Source organism: Humulus lupulus, chromosome 9, assembly GCF_963169125.1.
Source record: "Humulus lupulus chromosome 9, drHumLupu1.1, whole genome shotgun sequence".
Taxonomy (NCBI): domain Eukaryota; kingdom Viridiplantae; phylum Streptophyta; class Magnoliopsida; order Rosales; family Cannabaceae; genus Humulus; species Humulus lupulus.
Genome location: NC_084801.1, coordinates 10306681 through 10325408, shown reverse-complemented (window position 1 = coordinate 10325408; position 18728 = coordinate 10306681). Strand labels below are relative to the sequence as shown.

General features: G+C 36.4%; 1 protein-coding gene across 1 annotated transcript; it reads left to right on the top strand.

Annotated features, from left to right (window-relative positions):
- Window positions 1-17346: 17346 nt before the first annotated feature.
- LOC133799411 (uncharacterized) lies at window positions 17347-18462 on the top strand. The gene has a single exon (XM_062237430.1). It carries the CDS (start codon window positions 17347-17349, stop codon window positions 18460-18462), a length of 1116 nt encoding a protein of 371 aa, XP_062093414.1.
- Window positions 18463-18728: the final 266 nt, after the last annotated feature.

Sequence of the window (18728 nt, the reverse complement as noted above, 5' to 3'; positions counted from 1 at the left end):
TTGAGGCTTGATTATTCCAGAAAGCATTTCCAAAATCTAAGAGAGATCCCTTAGTGCTTGAGTTAGGGGGAAATAAGCTTTTGGACAAAGGTTTCAAACCTTGTTCAAGTTGGTGATCCCTAATCCTCTTCACTTAGGTTGTGTAAGTGAGAGTTTGTTTGTGGTTTATGTTCTTCCTTTTATTCTATTGTTCTTCTTCTTATTCTCTTGTTTTATTTACTTGTATATTTTGTTTAAGAGTTGTAATCTCTTCATTTGGTCCAAACACTTTATTTTATTTGTAACTTTTGTTTTGAGTTGTATTTTACTATTCTCTTCTTTTTCATCATCTTCTTCATTTCCTTTGTTTTATTTGTATTTTCAGTTATAGAGTTGTAACACTTTATTTAATCAATCTTGTCCATTGTAATATTTTGCATAGAGTTGTAACATTATCTTACCATTTCCATTGAGGCAATATTATTTTTCCTAACACTGTGAGATTTGAGCCTAAAAGGATCAAAATCATACCAGCAAGGAGAGGAGCCGCACTACATCTTAATTTTTCTGAAACTTGTTCATCACTATAGCCTTTTTCTACTTTCTAAATGCATATTTGATAAAAAAAAAAGAACCTATTTACTTTTCTAGGAAGCTACTGGTATCAACCCCAATCCAAAAACATTCATCAATTTGTCCCAGTTGAATCTTTCCTAATAGAATTATAATTTTGAACATCGATTCTAACATAGTCATCACTCTAAAAATTTACCCCACCTAAATGGATAACCCTTAATTGATCAAATTCCTAAATTAAAACCTTAAAATCCAAAACCCAAATGGATTGATGGAAAAAAGTATATATCAATGAAGGGTCATGAGTCATTGAATAGGGGAAAAGTAAAAGAGGGTATATGGAAGCTTGCATTGATATCATCACCAACACACTACCTCAATATTTTTTTAGATTTAGACTCCCCCACCGATTGGATCTTGTTCTCCCCTGCAAACTATCAGCCCCAAAATATCTCTCTCCTTATCTCTCTTACTCTCACTTCGGTTGTTCCTGTTTGACAGTTCCATGGATGGCGACATCCTGGGTTGAGCTTTGACGCCGGTGTGAGGGAGAGCTCCTGTCTACAACTGCTGCATGCGACGGTGCGTGGTTTCTTCTTCTTCTTCAGGTCAGTTTGAGGAGTGCTGAATTTCATCAAGGCCAAGAGAGGAGCACTCTCATCGAGACCAAGGGAGGAGCGCCGAATATCATCGTGACCAAGGCCGAGGTAGGCGCGCCGGATCTCGTCGTCACTACAAGAATTAAGGCTATTAACGGCGGGATGGTCCCCCGCTAATAAGTGTTGTATCCACCGCTAATGACCCGCCCCAAATTGTTTGTCGCTAATAATGAGTATTAGCAGCGGGCTGACACACCCGCTGCTGATAACATATTATTAGTGACGGATATTAGTGGCGGATCCCGCCGCTAATACTTGTGTCAGATGCGTCAATATTAGCTGCGAAGTCTGCTGCTAATAATGTTTTTATTATTTATTTTAATAATAATTTTAAATGAATTAATATTTATTAAATTTAATTATTTTTAAAAATAATTCATAATAAAATTTAACAAAATAACCAATTAATTAATTTAAACATAACTAACATTAAAATTAATGTGAATAGTTTTAATATTTATCAAACCAGCCAATATCGCTATTGTCATTAAAAATAAATACAGTATTAATTTAATCAAAATACATAAACTAATAACTAAATAAAATCATTAAGGTTAATATTGTAATTATCCTCATCTTTAATATTTTGTTGTGGCTGTGGCGGTGAGGGCGACGACTGTGGCTGTGGCGGTGAATGAATAAAAGGTTGCTGTGAAGATCGTCCAAGCGTGAGGTCCCCAAACTGATCTCGAGGTTGTGGCTGCCACCCGCCCCCAAACTCACTATATCTAACATATGGCTACTGCGACGAACCTCCAACCTCCCCATACCTAACATTAGGTAGCGGATGCTGCATTGATCCTCCTTGAAAATTGGTAAAGTTAAAATATAGTGGAGGAGACTGGGAAGAGCGTCCAAACATGTACTGGTTTTGATATTGAGGAGGTTGTTGCGACGACACATGTGGCGGATACGGCGGAGGAGGCTGGTACTGCTGCTGTGGCGGTGTTTGAAGGTCAGGATGGGCAGTGTTACTCTGAGAAGACGTACCACCTTCAGATTATGGTGGCAAATACCTCTGCCAAAAACTGTCAAGCCGTGGGTCATACATATTACTGGGTTGCTCATGTACCACCTTCTGAATCGTCTCACGCAATGCCTTCATCATCATAGCCATAGTAGTCATGTCTTCATTAGGCGTAAGAGCAGTATTTGCTTGGGAGTGACTTTGATCTGTAGAGCTAGAGGTTTTCTTTCTTGCCTTCCCTTTCACCCTATAACCCACTCCTCTTTGGTAGTCAAATCTCTCCTCGAGTACTTTACTTAGTACCTCGTATTGATCAACCGGGGACGAATCAACGCCAGATACATTAAGAGATCCCTCACTCTGTTGTTGAGTTTGCCTCTCAAGCTGTGACCTCTGAACCTTTGCCGCCATTTTTTCCTGTATAAAGATAACATTATAAACAAAAATTACAAACATTAGAAACAAGAAAATAATACTATTCACTTACATAATCTTGTTGAGCTGCCTCATTGACAAAAGATTTTGTCGATTTTTTCATATGAGCATCCCTCCAAGTATCAACAACATGTGTATCTGGGTTCTCCTATACAAATGTAAACAAAATGTTTTAGAATGTATTATTTTATAAAATTAAATTAACATCTTTACTTACATATTCGTGACGCTTAGCTGCCAACAATTTTGTGCCTTGTGTTATTACATACTTCATTTGTTTTATGTTTGCTTGCTTTTTAGCGAAACGAGCCAAAAATCTTTTGCTAAAAAACAACTCACAAATATTCTTCCATGTCTCCTTAGTGCAATGGTCAGGTGGCTTAGAGAGGACACTCTCCCAATCTTGTAGTCCAGCATAATGATTTTTGAAGTATTTATGTCTATTGTTCTTTCTCTCGCGATATCTTTCGCCCATCTCCTTATAGACAATTGCCAGAATAGACTCATGTTGTGGATGACCGTCTATATTATAGTAATACTGCATTAAGAAAAAAAAATTAGATGAATTTGTAAATAATGGAAATAAATAATGAAAAGTACAAGATTTATAATTTTTTTACCCTCATACGATCAAGCACTTGATCCTTAAACTGTTGAGGTAAATCAGCAAAATCCAAATAATGTCCCGGACACAAAATGGTAACTAGAGTGCCCAACATGCGAATAAAAGCTTGATCCTCCTACCTAACCACTTTTTTCATCACAGGATCAAGCTCTAGATCCAATGGTTTCCCGGTTTTTTTTCCTTTGTTCTTCAAGAACATTATTACTAGCAAGGCCACGACCTTTTTTTCTCGTCGGTGGGGCTTTAAAATTTATTAACAATAACCAGTATTAGTATTGTTGTTATATTTCTCTAACAATATAATTTCCAAAAATAATTTTGATATGAAATATTTAACCTGACTCGCAAGATGATGGTACCCTAGAAGGATCTGGCGGGTCTCGACCCCCACCATCTCTGCCGTGATAGGTTGCTATATCAGCTGACATTATACTTCCGTTTAAAATTTATTAGTTAGTAATTAGCATTAAATTAAATTAGAGGTATATCAGGTTGAATTCATATTAATAATAGTTACAAAAAAAACTTTATTATATTTCAATATATAGTTATGTTACACAAATAGAAAAACTAAACAGACTAACCACTATCATTTCCATCAGTAATCGGAGACACATTTTCATCTTCACAAAGCTCAACTAACAATTCATCCTTTGCATCTGTGACTTCTTCATGTTCTGACATATCAGCTTCGTCATCACCCTCTTCATCAGCCCCAACATATGCAGCAGGTTGATCAAATTGCATAATCAACTCTCCGAGGTCCACAGTCAACACAAAATTTGATGAACTTGTTTCATGTACAACATCAATAACATCATTAACCTCATCAGAATTGTCCTTAATGTCCCAAATTTTTTGATGATTAACATCTTCTACAACTTTCCAATCACGACCTCTAAGTAGATCATCGAGATAGAAAGCTCGCTTAGCTTGGCTAGCAAGTATATACGGCTCATCTTTGTACCATTCACCTTTGACGTTTATACTAGTGATATTATTTTCAATGATTGTTTTCTTCCTTCTTGGATTTGTATTAAACCATTTGCACCGAAATAATGCCACTGAATATGCACCAGTGAAAGATAGTGTCACCACTTCTTCAAGTGTGCCGTAATAATTAAAACATTCTGTTCCGGTAATAGACACTCCACTATTCTATGTGGTGCACTTTTTATCTCGGTCGTGTGCAATAAATCGAACACCATTGACTATACAACATTGGTAATATGTTGCCAAATGATCTGACCCAGATGCTAAAGCTAGTAATTCATCGCCATTTTCCAAAGGCCCAAGCATGTGCAAGTCATATATGTAAATACATAAAACTGTATTAGATTCACAAAATATATCATTAATAAAATGAAAGTTCAAAGCTACCTTCTTATGAAACCACGAACGAAATTTTTTCCTATGCAAACGGTCATGATCACCATTTGGGTATTTTTGTCTAATCTTGTGTGGGTGTTCGCTTTTAATTAGAATAGTGTTATGATTCTTGATAACAAAAAACTTATAATAACCATACATGTTCTAATTTAAAGGGAATAAACTTACTCTAAATAAGGCTCAATTTCAGGAGAATTCTCAAGTATGAACCACTCAGCTATTTCACGAGTGTTATGATTGAGAGGCTTCAAAGTTCCCTTTGTGAGTGGACGGCATTGAGATTGGAAAACTGTAAGGTTTTGTGGGATATAAGTTGCATCTTCATTTCGATCAAGACGGTTAAATCTTGTTTCAATGTCTTTTAAATACATTGAACAAAAGGTCAAAGCCTCATCTGCAACATAGCCTGCGGCGATCGACCCTTCAAGGAGAGCTTTATTTCCCACGTAATTCTTCAATTTTTTCAAGTACCTTTCAAAATGATACATCCACCTCATAAATACCGGGCCACCCAATATAGCTTCTTTTGGAGAATGTAATACCAAATGAATCATTATGTTAAAAAAAACTGGAGGAAAAATCAACTCCATCTTGCACAATATCTGAATAAGATCATTTCGTGCTTCCTCCATATCTTTAACATTTAAAGTCCTCGAACATATTTGTCTGAAGAAATTGCACAATTCTGTAACAGTGGTGGATATAGATTTTGGAAGAAACTTGCGAACACCGAGAGAAAGTAATCGTTGCATTATCGCATGAAAATCGTGTGACTTCAACCCAAGAATATTTGTATCATTCTCGGACACTTTCATCTTCAAATTTGAGCGTGCGGAGTTAACACATAAGGAGCGTGCGGCTTCATCAACTTCCCGTTCTCATCTTCATAAATCCACAATGATTCTCTCACACCCATCTTTTTCAAATCATGTCTTGCATTAGTGGTGTCCTTAGATTTATCATTGTATAAGATGGTAATAAAGAGACTATCACACACATTCTTCTCAACATGCATGACATCTATATTGTGTTTTAATTTGTTTGTACACTAATACTACACCTTGTGTGGCACTTTTTTTTTCCTTTCGTCATTTCGGAAGTAATCCATCTACTATTTCCGCATACTGGGCATGTCTCTTTAGATGCATGCTCATTGTAAAATAGACAGCAATCATATTGACACACATGAATGGACTCGTATCCCAACCGTAATTTTTTCAATCTTTTTTTTCGCCTCGTAGTACGATCTGGGAATTTTGTTTTCCTTAGGAAAGGAAAGCTTTAACAACTTCAACAATTCATCAAATATGTTGTTAGGCACCTTCCCTCTAACTTTTAGATGCAATAACTTTGCTAAAAAGTTCAGGGATGAAATCCAATCACATCCAGGATACAACTCCACTTCAATCTCCTCAAATGACTCGTCATAATACTCACTCTCACCAGGTTCCCTTTCTACTTCCTCAGTTGTTGGTAAAAAGAAGTCTTCTACAACGTGAATCATCTCATCGTCTTCATTCTCATCAACCATCTCATCAGCAACAATTTCTTCCACCTCACCATAAAAAATCCACTTATCATAAGTTTGATGAAAACCCCTATCGAATACGTGTGTCCGAACAACATCCAAAGATTCAAATCTATTATTATTGTATCTCACACACGGGCACCTAATTCTTCCATCAGAATCTTTATGTTCCGACGCCATCCTCAAAAAAGCTTGCAGACCATTCCAATATTCTTGACAACCACGATTTCTCAATGTTGTCCAAGTCTTGTCAATCGCCATCTAAAGTATTATAAGAGTGTGTGAGTTTTAGTAATGTGAATAGGAATGGATAACAAAAGAAATGTGTCATAATTTGTGGAATCTTATGCAATATTATAATATCTTATGCTATTTTATGATGTTTTATTAGATAATGTTATTTATAAACAATTAATTTATTATTTATTCTTAATTTATTATACTTTTATTAAATATAATTATCAATTTCTATATTCAACTAATTTATAACTATTTAATATTAGATAATGTTATTCAATAAACAAATTAAAATAAATTAGATAATTAGATAATGTTATATCAAACTTTTATTATTTAATTAATTAAATTAATAAAAAATAATTAAATAATTACAAAATAAATTATTAAATATAATTTTTTAATCTGTAATAATAATAATAATTTACAAATTAATTATTATTTAACTTTTAGACTAATTTATTTTTTTAAATAATTAGATAAATTTTATTAATTTTTTTCATTCATTATTTTATTAAGAATATTTTAAACTTATCATTTCTGTGCCGATATCCTGTAATTGATGGTTGTAGTCGACAACCATCAATCACAAGTATACCGGGATAGAGAAAATAAATTAACTTCTAATTAATTTTTTTAATAATTTCCAATTAATTATAATAGTACTAATTTACTCCAATTATATAATATTCATTACAATTCCCATTATGCTGACATAACATATAACAAAAAAAAAAATTTAAAACTACTTTACGTAATTAAATTTCCAAAAAATTTGACAGCATAACAGTTTAATACGACTATTTCAAAAATTTTAAAATCCTGCACTCGGAGAATCCCAGAACATATATTATAAAACATAAAATATTTTAAATTAACCAATTTCAATTATTCAAAAAATTTCCTATTTTAAATTTTAAAAACTCAAACATATATCTAGTTATTCTTATATATGAGAAGTGTTATTTCTTGACAAACTTGAGTTTTATGATATCTTATTACTTAATTAATTATTCTAAAATTAATTTTTTTTTCTATTTATAATTACCAAATTAATAATTATAATTTAATAATTTTAAAGTAAATTAAAATTTATGTTTATAATTTTTTAATAAATACTAACATTTTTTTATTATTAATTTTATTACTATAATTAAATCTAGTTTATTTTTCAAATATGAAACTAATTATTAGTTTAATATAATAAGAATGAATTAAATCAATTCAAGTGGTACGTGTTTTAATAGTATTGGAATATATTGTAACGTTACTATTTTTTTAATTTATATAATATATACAACAAAAAACAATATCTTTAATTACATTATACACAAATTCTAACTGTGGAGATAATAAACCCCCCTTGAAGAGAGCAGAATATAACAAAAACAGGTAAAATTTGACCAATTTCATATTATAAATTGGTAAAATTTAGGATTAACTTTCATGTGAGTACTGTTAGAAATTTAAAATTCACGTTCCTTTAATATTAAAATTAAATAAAAAACCAGAGTAGACAACCCTACATTATACACAAATTATAACTATGGAGATAATAAACTCCCCTTGAAGAGAGCAGAACATAACTGTAACGACCCGAATTCGCTAATAGGGCTTAGGGCCTTGATTAGTGTGCCTGGAGGGCAATAAATGATTTAATATGTTAATATGTGAATATATGCGAATATATGATAATGATGCATGTTTAGTTTAGTTAAATGTGCATGTGGGCCCCGTTTGGACATTAGGGGTATAAATGTGATAAATGCAATATATATGTGATATATCTGTGCAGCATGATTCGAGACAGTCCTGGGGAGCGGTTAGCCAGAAAGTCACAGCAGGGTTGAGAATCCGACTCGGGGTGAGTCGAGGGGTAATTTGGGCATTAGTTATTATATGGGGTTATCGGGTTGTGAAAATAAATATTTGGAGATATATTTGAGGATAGAATGTCTAGGAGGGAATATTGGGAAAATTTACCATTTTGCCATCGGGGACATTTTGGTACCCCGAGCCTTGAGGTAACCTTGAAGCTTTAGTTAAATATAACAAAACTTGGAATAGTTTAGAACACATAGAAACCGACCCATATCTTTCCCTCATCACTTGGTTTTCTTCTCTTCATCTTCCTCTAAGGCTTAGCAAGGAAAACTTGGGGAAATCAACTTGAAGTTAAGGAATTGCAACTGGGGATTTAGGGGAGCTTGAAGCTTGGAGCATAGGGAGCTGGTTCTGAGGTTCAATCCAGCAAGGGTAAGCTTTAATTATAAAGATTATGTTTAGAATTGTTGCTGGTTATTAGAGATTGCATGTTAGCTAAGTTTGGGATGTTCTTGATTGCTTGGTTGAGTTTTGAAGCTGGTTTTTGATAGGTTTTGATGTTGAGACTGTGTTAGAACTTCTGTGGTGATAATCTGGGACTGTTAGTTAAGTTTTGGGTGATTTGTTTTGAGGAAAAACACATAAAAATGATGAAGATTTCTGGGTTGGAGGCTAGGGCCGCGGCCCTAGGAGGGGCATGCCGCGGCCCGTGTGCGCGCGCGACCATGGGAGGCCGAGATGTTAGATGCGCGCCGCGGCCCGTGTGTGCTTCAGGGAGATGCTAGCCTCTGTTTCGAGGCTAGTCGCGACGCTTGTGGGTAGGGTCGCGGCTCTTAGTGCCAGTCTGAGTTTTTAAGTGTGTTTAGGCTTGGGAACTCAATGGTTAAGGCTCGGGATGGATTTTATCACTCGGATTGATAGAAATCAAGGTCCCGGAGGTTAGAGATATGGCTCAAAGTTATTTAATGGATTAGAACTTGATGGATGGATATTGTTAATGTGTTGTGACTAGGGTTTCGGCGGGGCTCAAGTTAGAGGACTGTGCTCGGGATATCGGTGCTCGGAGAGCTCGGGACTCAGGTAAGAAAACCATTGTTCCCATAGAGCTTGTATGCAGGGCTGGGCCCAATGTGTTTGAATTGCAGGGCGTAGCCCTTTGATTAAATTTGCTAGTATTATGTACTTGTTTATTATGCTATGAATGCAATTATGTGAATGATCGCCAAGAGTCGGGAACAGTGTAGGCCGAGGTTGGCAGGGGCCAGGAACGGCAAAGGGCCAGAAACGGCGTTAGGCACGTTGAGTGCAAGGCCGAGTACGGCAAGGGGTCGGGAGAAGCGTTGAGCACATGGAGTGCGAGTTTCCAGGGCGAGTCCCTAAAGGATACCTGGGATATCCTCACGGTGTGGACTGCGAACCCAGGGTCTGGTAAGACACTTGGGACGGCTAGGCCGTATGTGTTTAGCCTATTGATGGCCAGTTTATGTACTTGGTGTATGTTTTGCATATGTTATCTGTTTGTGGGTTTTCTTGCTGGGCTTCGGCTCACAGATGTTCTATGGTGCAGGTAAGGGCAAGGAGAAAGCCAACCAACCATGAGTGTAGCAGGCGTGAAGCGGCGTGTACATGTTTGGCCTGCCTGACTTCCACAACCAGTGGATTTTTGGGAGATGATTGTAGATAAACTTAGATTTTGTCGTTTAGTCGACTTGGTTCAGTTTATATGTTGTAAATATTTCTAAATTGTATTTTGGGATCCCAAGTGTTAAACTTTTATGAATTTCAATGAAATGGAGTTATTTCTAAAGTTTTTCCTCTGTTTATGGCTTAATTACACTATTTGACTTAAAACCTCGATTAGCGAGTTGAATGCACGTTTTTAAACTCACTTAGTAACGGCTCTAAGGAAGTAGGGCGTTACAATAACAAAAACTGTGGAGATAATAACTATGGGTCATTGTGTTACCTGATTGAGAGAGAGAGTGGGCGTAGCCGAGAGGCTAAGGTGGATGACATCCGGACCGAGGAGAGAAGAGAACCACCACGAGGGGATGGGACTGAGGAGCACCACAGACGAACCCTTTGAAAGAACACGAGGGAGAGAGAGACCTAAGACCATTCATTACAATACAAGGTTTTGATACTAGACCTGAGAATTAATATCAAAACGAAAAAAATATAAATAAACTTATACATACCGAGATAAAGAGATATGGAGGATCAGTGGAGGAGAAATGGAGGAGGAGAAATGCGTTTCAGGGATTTGGGAGAAGGAGACGATGGGGGTGTTAAACTATAAAAGTATTAGCGGCGGGGCCCTCCGCTATTAAATATAGCCCGCCGCTGGTAGATAATATTAGCGGCGAGTAGTCCATCGCTAATATAAGTGATTACTCGCCGCTAATACTATTAGCCGCAGATAGTCTGCCTCTAATAGAGGTGATTATCCGCCGCTAATAAAACTTAAAAAAATTCCTGGGCTTTTTATTACGCATATTAGCGGCGGACTATCTGCCGCTAATATTGGTAAGTCTGCTGCTAATAAGTATTTTTATTTTTTTAAATACTCGAACATGATTAGCGTCGGACCCCCTAGTCCGCCGCTAATAGCATATGCAATATAGGTGTACTAAGCCCGCCGCTAATGCCCATGCAGCTAATGCCTTTAATTGTTGTAGTGCGTGGTCAAGGTCAAGGGAGAAGAGTCATTACTCGTCGTGGTCGAGTCAGAGGGAGGAGTGCCAAATCTCATCGTTGTCGAGGTTGAGGGAGAAACGCCGGATCTCATCGAGGTTGAGGCCAAGGGAGGAGCGACAAACTTGTGCATGTGGTGGCTTGCCATTTAAGTTCTCAGAAGTGCTACAATTTAAAGAAAAAAAATTAATCAAAATCCAAAATATAAAATACTTAAATAATATAAGTAGAAACAAGATTATTGCCATTATTAAACCACAATGAGAATAAATAATTGAAATATGGGATGTATACAAAAGATTGTATTTTTACGCTTAATTTTTTTTTTTTTGCGGTAAATATATTAAATGATTTCAAAATGTTGTATTTTATATTTAACTTTTTTTTTACATTTTTTTTCTTCAGTAAATATAACTAATATTTTTAAAATATTGTACTTCTATACCTATTTTTTTTATTATTTTAAAAAATAATAGAAAATTGAAGAAAAAATAATTTTATTTTAATTATTTTAACTTTCTTACTCTCTCTTGAGTTGTAAACATGATATCTACTTTACGTAGCCATTCCACCCATCTCTTGTATAATTTTTGCCGTCTATTTCATATCTTGCTAAAAGATTATTTAGAAATTTGAAGCAAGTGATGTGACACATTGATTTGACACTACACAAGAAATATTTAAAAATAATAAAAAAAATACATATTTGAAAGAAAAATTATATTATGGTGCAGGATGGAATCCATGAATTTTCTGATTATATTTTTATTTTAAAAACAAAATTGGTATAGGGAATATTTCTCCTTTTAATGAAAGGGATAAAAAGCAACCTGAATCTATACAATTGATTTTGTGATCAAATTGGAATAGAGAGGAAGTTTCCCAATTTTTTTTTTCTATAACACTTACCGAAATACAATTTGTATTTCTAATAAATAATATATAAACACATATGATATCATATTTATCGACAAAAAGTTCAGAATTAGTACAATAAAAGGAACAAGAGTGTAATCGTTCAGGTTCAGTTTTGAATACCAATTTTAATTTGTACTTTTGTTGTTCTTTTAATCTTATACAAAAGAGTTGGTCAGCACCTAAACCGATACAAAGCTCGGCAAGGCAAAGAACAAGCCAGCCACCCAAGCTAGAAAAAACTCCCACTGGAGAGAGCCACTACAGCACAACTTATAACTTATAACAACAGAAACAACAGGTAAAAGAAAATTCTGCAGCAAACTCCGAGTTAAGTATGCCCCATATTGGCTCTTAAGGGGGTACCAAGCTTTGGAATTGCTGATGATTGAATCCTCACAGTCCTTCCAATTGATCTCTCCTTGGATATTGAAATGAAGAGCGTATTTAGAAAAATTATGGGCCAAATAGTTCACTTCCTTGTTAATTTTTGCCACCTCCCAATGACATAAGGCCGAACAAGATTTGAGAAACTGCAATTTAATATCTTCAAGAGCCTTAACTTCGATTGGGTTGCGGTTACTCATGGCTTGGACTGCCAACAAGCAATTGCTTTGGAAAATGTAGGACCCTTCTCGATGGGAGTGTTGCGAAATTTTAGCTACGCAAATATATGTAATCGCAATTCAGTAATAATCAGTAAGATCGAGTATCGTCCCACGAAGACTGAATTATTAATTATCAAACAATCAATCTTAAGTTTCTATTTGGTTAACAAAATTCTTGGTTTGTAAAATTTGATAATAACACAAAACATACTGCAAAATGCCAAAGTAAACAATTCACAAGATTTCAAGAAATAAATCAAGATTAGAGAAAATTAGGAAATTCAATTTCATCAACTATCAATTACTAATGCATAATTAACAATTCTTCTCCTTATTAAGATAGCAAGTTGACAGAAATAGTTTATAATCCAATTATGAAATTATAAATTTCAACCTAATTGAGAATTTTCTATATTTCTATGATAAATTCAACAATTAGGAAGCATGAACATCAACAACTTAAAAGCTGCACAAACATTCGTGTTACTCTCATTCAAGATTAAGTTTGTGTCAATTCAATGAGAGCATGTCTAAACCTCACTTCTCATATTTTGATTCAAACTCATAGAAATTATGAAAAACGATGGCCAATCAATTCTTATACAATAAGCAGAAATTGAAAAGATCTTAAGAAATCAGAAAGAGAATAAGCTTGCATTAGATCATAATAGAAGTCCAAGTGATTTAAATTGAAAATCCTAGAATTAAAATTAGTTAATCAACATGACTGTAAAATTCACAAAGCAGAAAAAAAAAACATAAAACAAAGATTGAGAAGAAGAAAAGAACAATGAAATCCAATCTAAGCTTTTTCCCCCAAGCTTCTTGCCTCCTTCTTTGTTTTCTGTCTCTCACTTCTCTTTCACTAGAACGTTATTTTAATACTCTTTCACCCTAATTTTTATGTTAAAAGACGCAAATGCCCTTATTCTCAAAACACGTACAAAGACAAGCGCCGCGACTCAACATTCATGCGTTGCGGACCTAGCATGACAACCCCAATCGAGGAGCCTCTGACTTCAATGGCACCATGGCTCAGGATTGAAGCACCGCGACTCAAAATCCAGAGGTATAACAACCTTTCTGACTAAGCCAGCGCTGCGGCCTAACTTCAAGAGCCGCGACTCAAAATAGCTCCATCTTAAAAATATACATTTTAAGCTTCCTTTAGACCCTCGATCTATTCTAAAGTGCCCCGACATGACCAAACACCATTTAACGCAAGAAATTTTCCATTTATCTTTGAATTAGCCCTTAGTTACACCACATCCACACCAACCATTCAACAATCACTAAAACCTGAAAACACACAAAATACAAGCATAATTCTGCACCAAAACAACTTAAAAGAAAAACACACCCTTAAACCTACTCTAAAACAGTACTAAAATAGACTTATCAAGGAGAGGGCCATAGCAGCAGCCAAATCAACACATGTCCTTCCCTAATAGTCGGGTCTACCCCCTGATTCTTTTTGCGTTAACTAAAACAATTTCTCCCTCAGATTCTCTGCAGACTGTAGCTAGGAATGTGACATCGCCTGCAATTGCTACATCAACAGTGAAACATTGCCAACTAAGAGGGAGAGATAACCACTGAGGTGTCAAAATGCTTGATTGGAAATAGAGCTTTTTCATTCCACAAGATGCGTTCCAAACATAGTGCATAACGATGCAAAGGGGGTTGGGGCAACGCCGTGAGCTATCCCATTTCTTTCCTTCCATATAATATCTATTAACACTGAGTCCTTCAGAAAAAACACATCAAAGGAAAGATTATGAGAGATATTATAGGGGCATTTGTAATATGTGAACCAATCTTTCCAATTATCACACGTTGTCATTCCAGTTCTCAAATCATAGATGTAATGACCCAAGTTTCCTAATAAGGTTTAGGACCTTGACAAGGAGGCCGGGATGACCATAATTGATTTATTTTGCCATTAAATAATTATATGCATATTTATGTGAATTATATTGTTATATGATGATAAATGCATGCATTTGGGTCCACTTTTAATTATAAGGGCATTTTGGTAATTTGCCCCATTGATGGCGTAATTGTGTATTTTCATGCATGTTGGTGAATTATGAATAAGACCGCATCATAATGTGTATTTTTTTTCGAGTCATTCGACATGAGACGATCTTTAAAGACAAGTTATCGGTCTGGTCATAACGAGGTTAATTTTGGGGCTCGGGGTGAGTCTCGGGGTAATTTGGTGATTAGAACATTACCGGGAATTAAAGGGTAATGAGATATGATTTATTAGCATTTGAGAATATTGGGAATAACAGGAATTGGAGGGTGTTAATTATGATCAACGAGATAGGCGGGAAAAGATGATTTTGCCCTTGGTGGTTGTTAAGGGTTTTAAATAGGCTTGGGGGCATTTTAGTCTTTTCACCTAAGGATAGATATAAACCTTTGAGAAGGCTGTGGAAAGCTAAGAAAAATAGAGCATCACCTTCTCTTCTCTCGTTCATCATTTTCTTCTTCATTTCTCTTTGAATTTTGAAGCTCTTTTTGAGGAACCAAGCTAGGGAGCCAAGCTTTGATGATCTAGGGTTATGTTCTATCATTGAAGAGGGTGTGATTTTGAGATTGAGGTGAGTTTCTAGCCATTTAAACTTTGGTTCTTGCTCTATTTTCTTATTGAGTTTCAGTTGAGATTTTTGGGTTGAAAGTTGAGAATTCAATGGGGGTTTTCGGCAAAGTTTGGTTAGGTTATGATGCCTAGGACTTGTGTATATGGTCTTGGGGTTCATTTGGAAGTTTAAATGAGGTTTGGAAGCTTGTTTTGAAGGTTGGAAATGGAGGAGTCGAAGGAGGGAAAAACCAAGGTTGAAAACCCTGGTTGTAGCGCTACAGCACCCAGCTATGGGCGCTACAACGCTAGCCAGGGGAATTCTGCCCTACTTGTAGCGCTGGGGCGCTAGGGGGGTAGCGCTGTAACACTACCCTGCTTTTCCAGATTCCTGTTTGGGCACTTTTAAGGGTTTTTGGCTCGAGGTTTCAATTCCTAAGGCTCGGGATCGAATCTACTCGCCTTTTGGGTACGATTCGGGGTTTCGGGAGTGAGGTTTAGGTCAAGAACCTTTTATTGTTGATCTCATTAATTGGATTCCATATTTGTTTATGACTAGGTGACCGTTAAGGGATTAAAGAATCGATCGTTCTCAAGGGTCGTTCAATTGTTATTTCTCACGCGAACTAGAGGTAAGAAAACTGCACCCCATATGTGACATGCATGGTTTTTGATATAGCACGTTGAATGCTCTATTTGTATATCTGAAATGCATATCAAATGCTTGGAAATTTGCTATCTGTGAATGGTACTGACTTATTAGTCAGAATCGGCAATGGTGTCAGTATTAACTGTGAAGCTGTGACTCATTAGTCAAGTTCAGCAGTAGTATTGAGCACTGGTCGTATGATATTGGCTTATGAGTCAAGAACGATATTAGTGTGTTTAACACAAGCCAAAAATATTAGATCTAATCGACATAAGCATTATCATCAGAAGCGTGAAATGCTTGACCGTCCTTAAGTTCGATGAAAACCAAAAGCGCTTGTCTAGTCTAATGTGACCTACACGTCACATGGCTAGGAGGGTATGGGACATCCGAGATAGACTTATCAGTCATCTGACCGAGATAGACTTATCAGTCATCTGACCGAGATAGACTTATCAGTCATCTGACCGAGATAGACTTATCAGTCATCTGACCGAGATAGACTTATCAGTAATCTAACAGAGATAGACTTATTAGGCATCTATACAAAGTGACTTATTAGTCAACTATTCAGAGAGACTTATTAGTCGTTTACCTCAGAGTGAGAGACTTATTAGTCATCTACTCAGAGCGCAGGACTCTACAAACATTTATTTGTACCTGCTTTCATGCATGAGTAGGGTTATTACTGCTAGGCATGCCTATTATGATTTAGTAACACGTTATTACTTGTTCATGGGTGCTGGTTGTAAAGGAAAAATAAAGCTGGACCATCCTTGAGTTGGAGAGCTTAGGTGACGACGTGTACATATGCAGCTGCTCGACCGCCACGGCCGAGGGTTGAAAGAGGAACTAGGGCTAAACCCTATTTTACCGCTTAGGTCGGTTGGTTGTAAATCTTTTGTTGTAATTAACCTTTAAATTATATTTTTGGGATCCCAATGTATACAGTGAACATTTTAATAAAACGTTGTATCTTAACGTTTTAGTTACACGATTATGGCCAAATGACTCGATTCGCGAATTTAGCACTGTTTAAAATGGACACCGTAATGATCATTGGAGTTAGGGCGTTACAATAGAGGTTAATGAACCATAGGTGAGCAACCCATTCACACTTCCAAAACAAGTGGAACGGGGACTCTACATCTGTAACGCCCTGCTAATTAGGGTCCGTTACCACGTGTATTTAAAATTAGTGCTAGACTCGCTAACATGTGATTAAGCCACTAAGGGTTCAGGTATTAAAAATTTTGGTCAATAAATAAACCTTTCCATTAAAAAAAAACGTTAGTCTTTACATGGGATCCCAAAATACAAGTTTAAAAGTTGGTTACAACACAAAGATTACAAAATAAGCTGGCCTAAGTGGCAAAACGGGGTCCAACCCTAGCTCCCCTGTGGTATCTCGGCTGTGGCGGTCGAGCGGACTGCATATGTACACATCACCGCTATCGCTCTCCAACTCATGGTTGGCAAAGCTTCTCCTTACCCTTACCTGCACCACAAAGCATCTGTGAGCAAAAAGACTCAGCAAGAAAACGTATTCAGACAATTCATAGAATATAACAACATGCTTAACAGTAATAACTCGAACCAAGATTGAAGAAGAAAACGACAGGGAAGAAGAAAAGAGGGCATTCTTCTACGGATCCAGTCATTAAAGTAAAATCAATGGCTGGTATCTTAGGGGTGGAGGCTATGGTTTTTGATGAAGAGGAGGAAACTAATGAAACGCGGCTGGAAAATCATGAGGAGGTTCGGGCACAGGAATCTCCGCTAGATATTCATAATGGAGCAGGTATGCAGATCGATGATATGAAGAGTCAGTCTCAGCAATCTTATAATCGAATCAAGCTGGAACATGAAGATCGGGACGGTCAAGTTATAATCAAGAAGACGCTGAATGACTGGTTGGGGGTTTTGAAAAGAAGATCAACCAAGAGAGAGCAAGCAGGTACTTCTAATTCTAATCCTATATTGCATATTGAGCCTGATTGTGTTAAGATATATGCAGAAGATATAGAAGAAGAAGTTCATTATTGGAACTCTGCTCTGGTCTGCTATGTTCTGGGAGCTAACCCTCCATTAACGGTGATGGAAGGATTCTGTAGGAGAATCTGGAAAGATAAAGGTATTGATAAAATCAGCCTTCTAGCTCCAGGGGTTTTTATTCTTCGATTCAATTTGGTGGAAACTAGAGATGGCATTCTGAATGGTGGATACCAATTCTTTGATAGGAAACCTCTTATCATGAAAAGATGGGATCCTAACTCCAAATTCTCTAAGGATACAATATTGACAGTACCGGTTTGGGCTCAACTGAGCAATTTGGAATTAAATTACTGGGGGAAGAGATCTATGGCAAAGATAGTGGGCACTATTGGAAAATTTGTGAAACAAGATAGAGCAACAATGGCCAGGGAGAAGCTTCAATTTGCTAGGGTCCTAATTGAAGTCAGTTTTACAAAAGAGCTACCTAATCAGATTAAATTTGAAGATGAAAAGGGGGAATATGTATATGTTGAAGTGCATTACGAATGGAAACCTGATGTTTGTATGCATTGTAGAGGGATAGGTCATCGGAAGGAAATGTGTAAGAAGAAGGGGACCCAAGGAGAGTCCTCAAAAATCTGGCGGGAGAAGAAAAGAGAAGATCTAATTTCAGATAAGCTTCCGAAGGGCAATTCGACAATGCAGGGTAAGGGAACTCCTGAGGCAACTTCAGAGGTGATTCAACAAAACAAGGGGAAGCAGGGCATGATGACTAAGAATAAGGGGATATCATAGAGCAACTCTTTTTCGATGCTAGGTCAATTTTCAGATACTGAGGTTAAAGCTGGGGAAGCATTACAGGAAATGAAGTCTAACATGAATGGAGGGGGAGAGCCTCCATTCATAAATGGATAGACTGTTTGGGTGGAATGTTAGGGGACTGAACAAAACAAGTAAACAAAAGGAGGTCATGAGAATGATTTCAAACAAGAGAATTGGTTTTGTTAGTCTCCTAGAAACTAGGGTAAAGGCTTCTAAAATGGGGTCTTTATACCTAAACA

What these genes read in the sequence shown, in the direction of transcription:
- LOC133799411 (XM_062237430.1), top strand. Translation starts at nt 17,347, where the DNA reads ATGGCTGGTATCTTAGGGGTGGAGGCTATGGTTTTTGATGAAGAGGAG.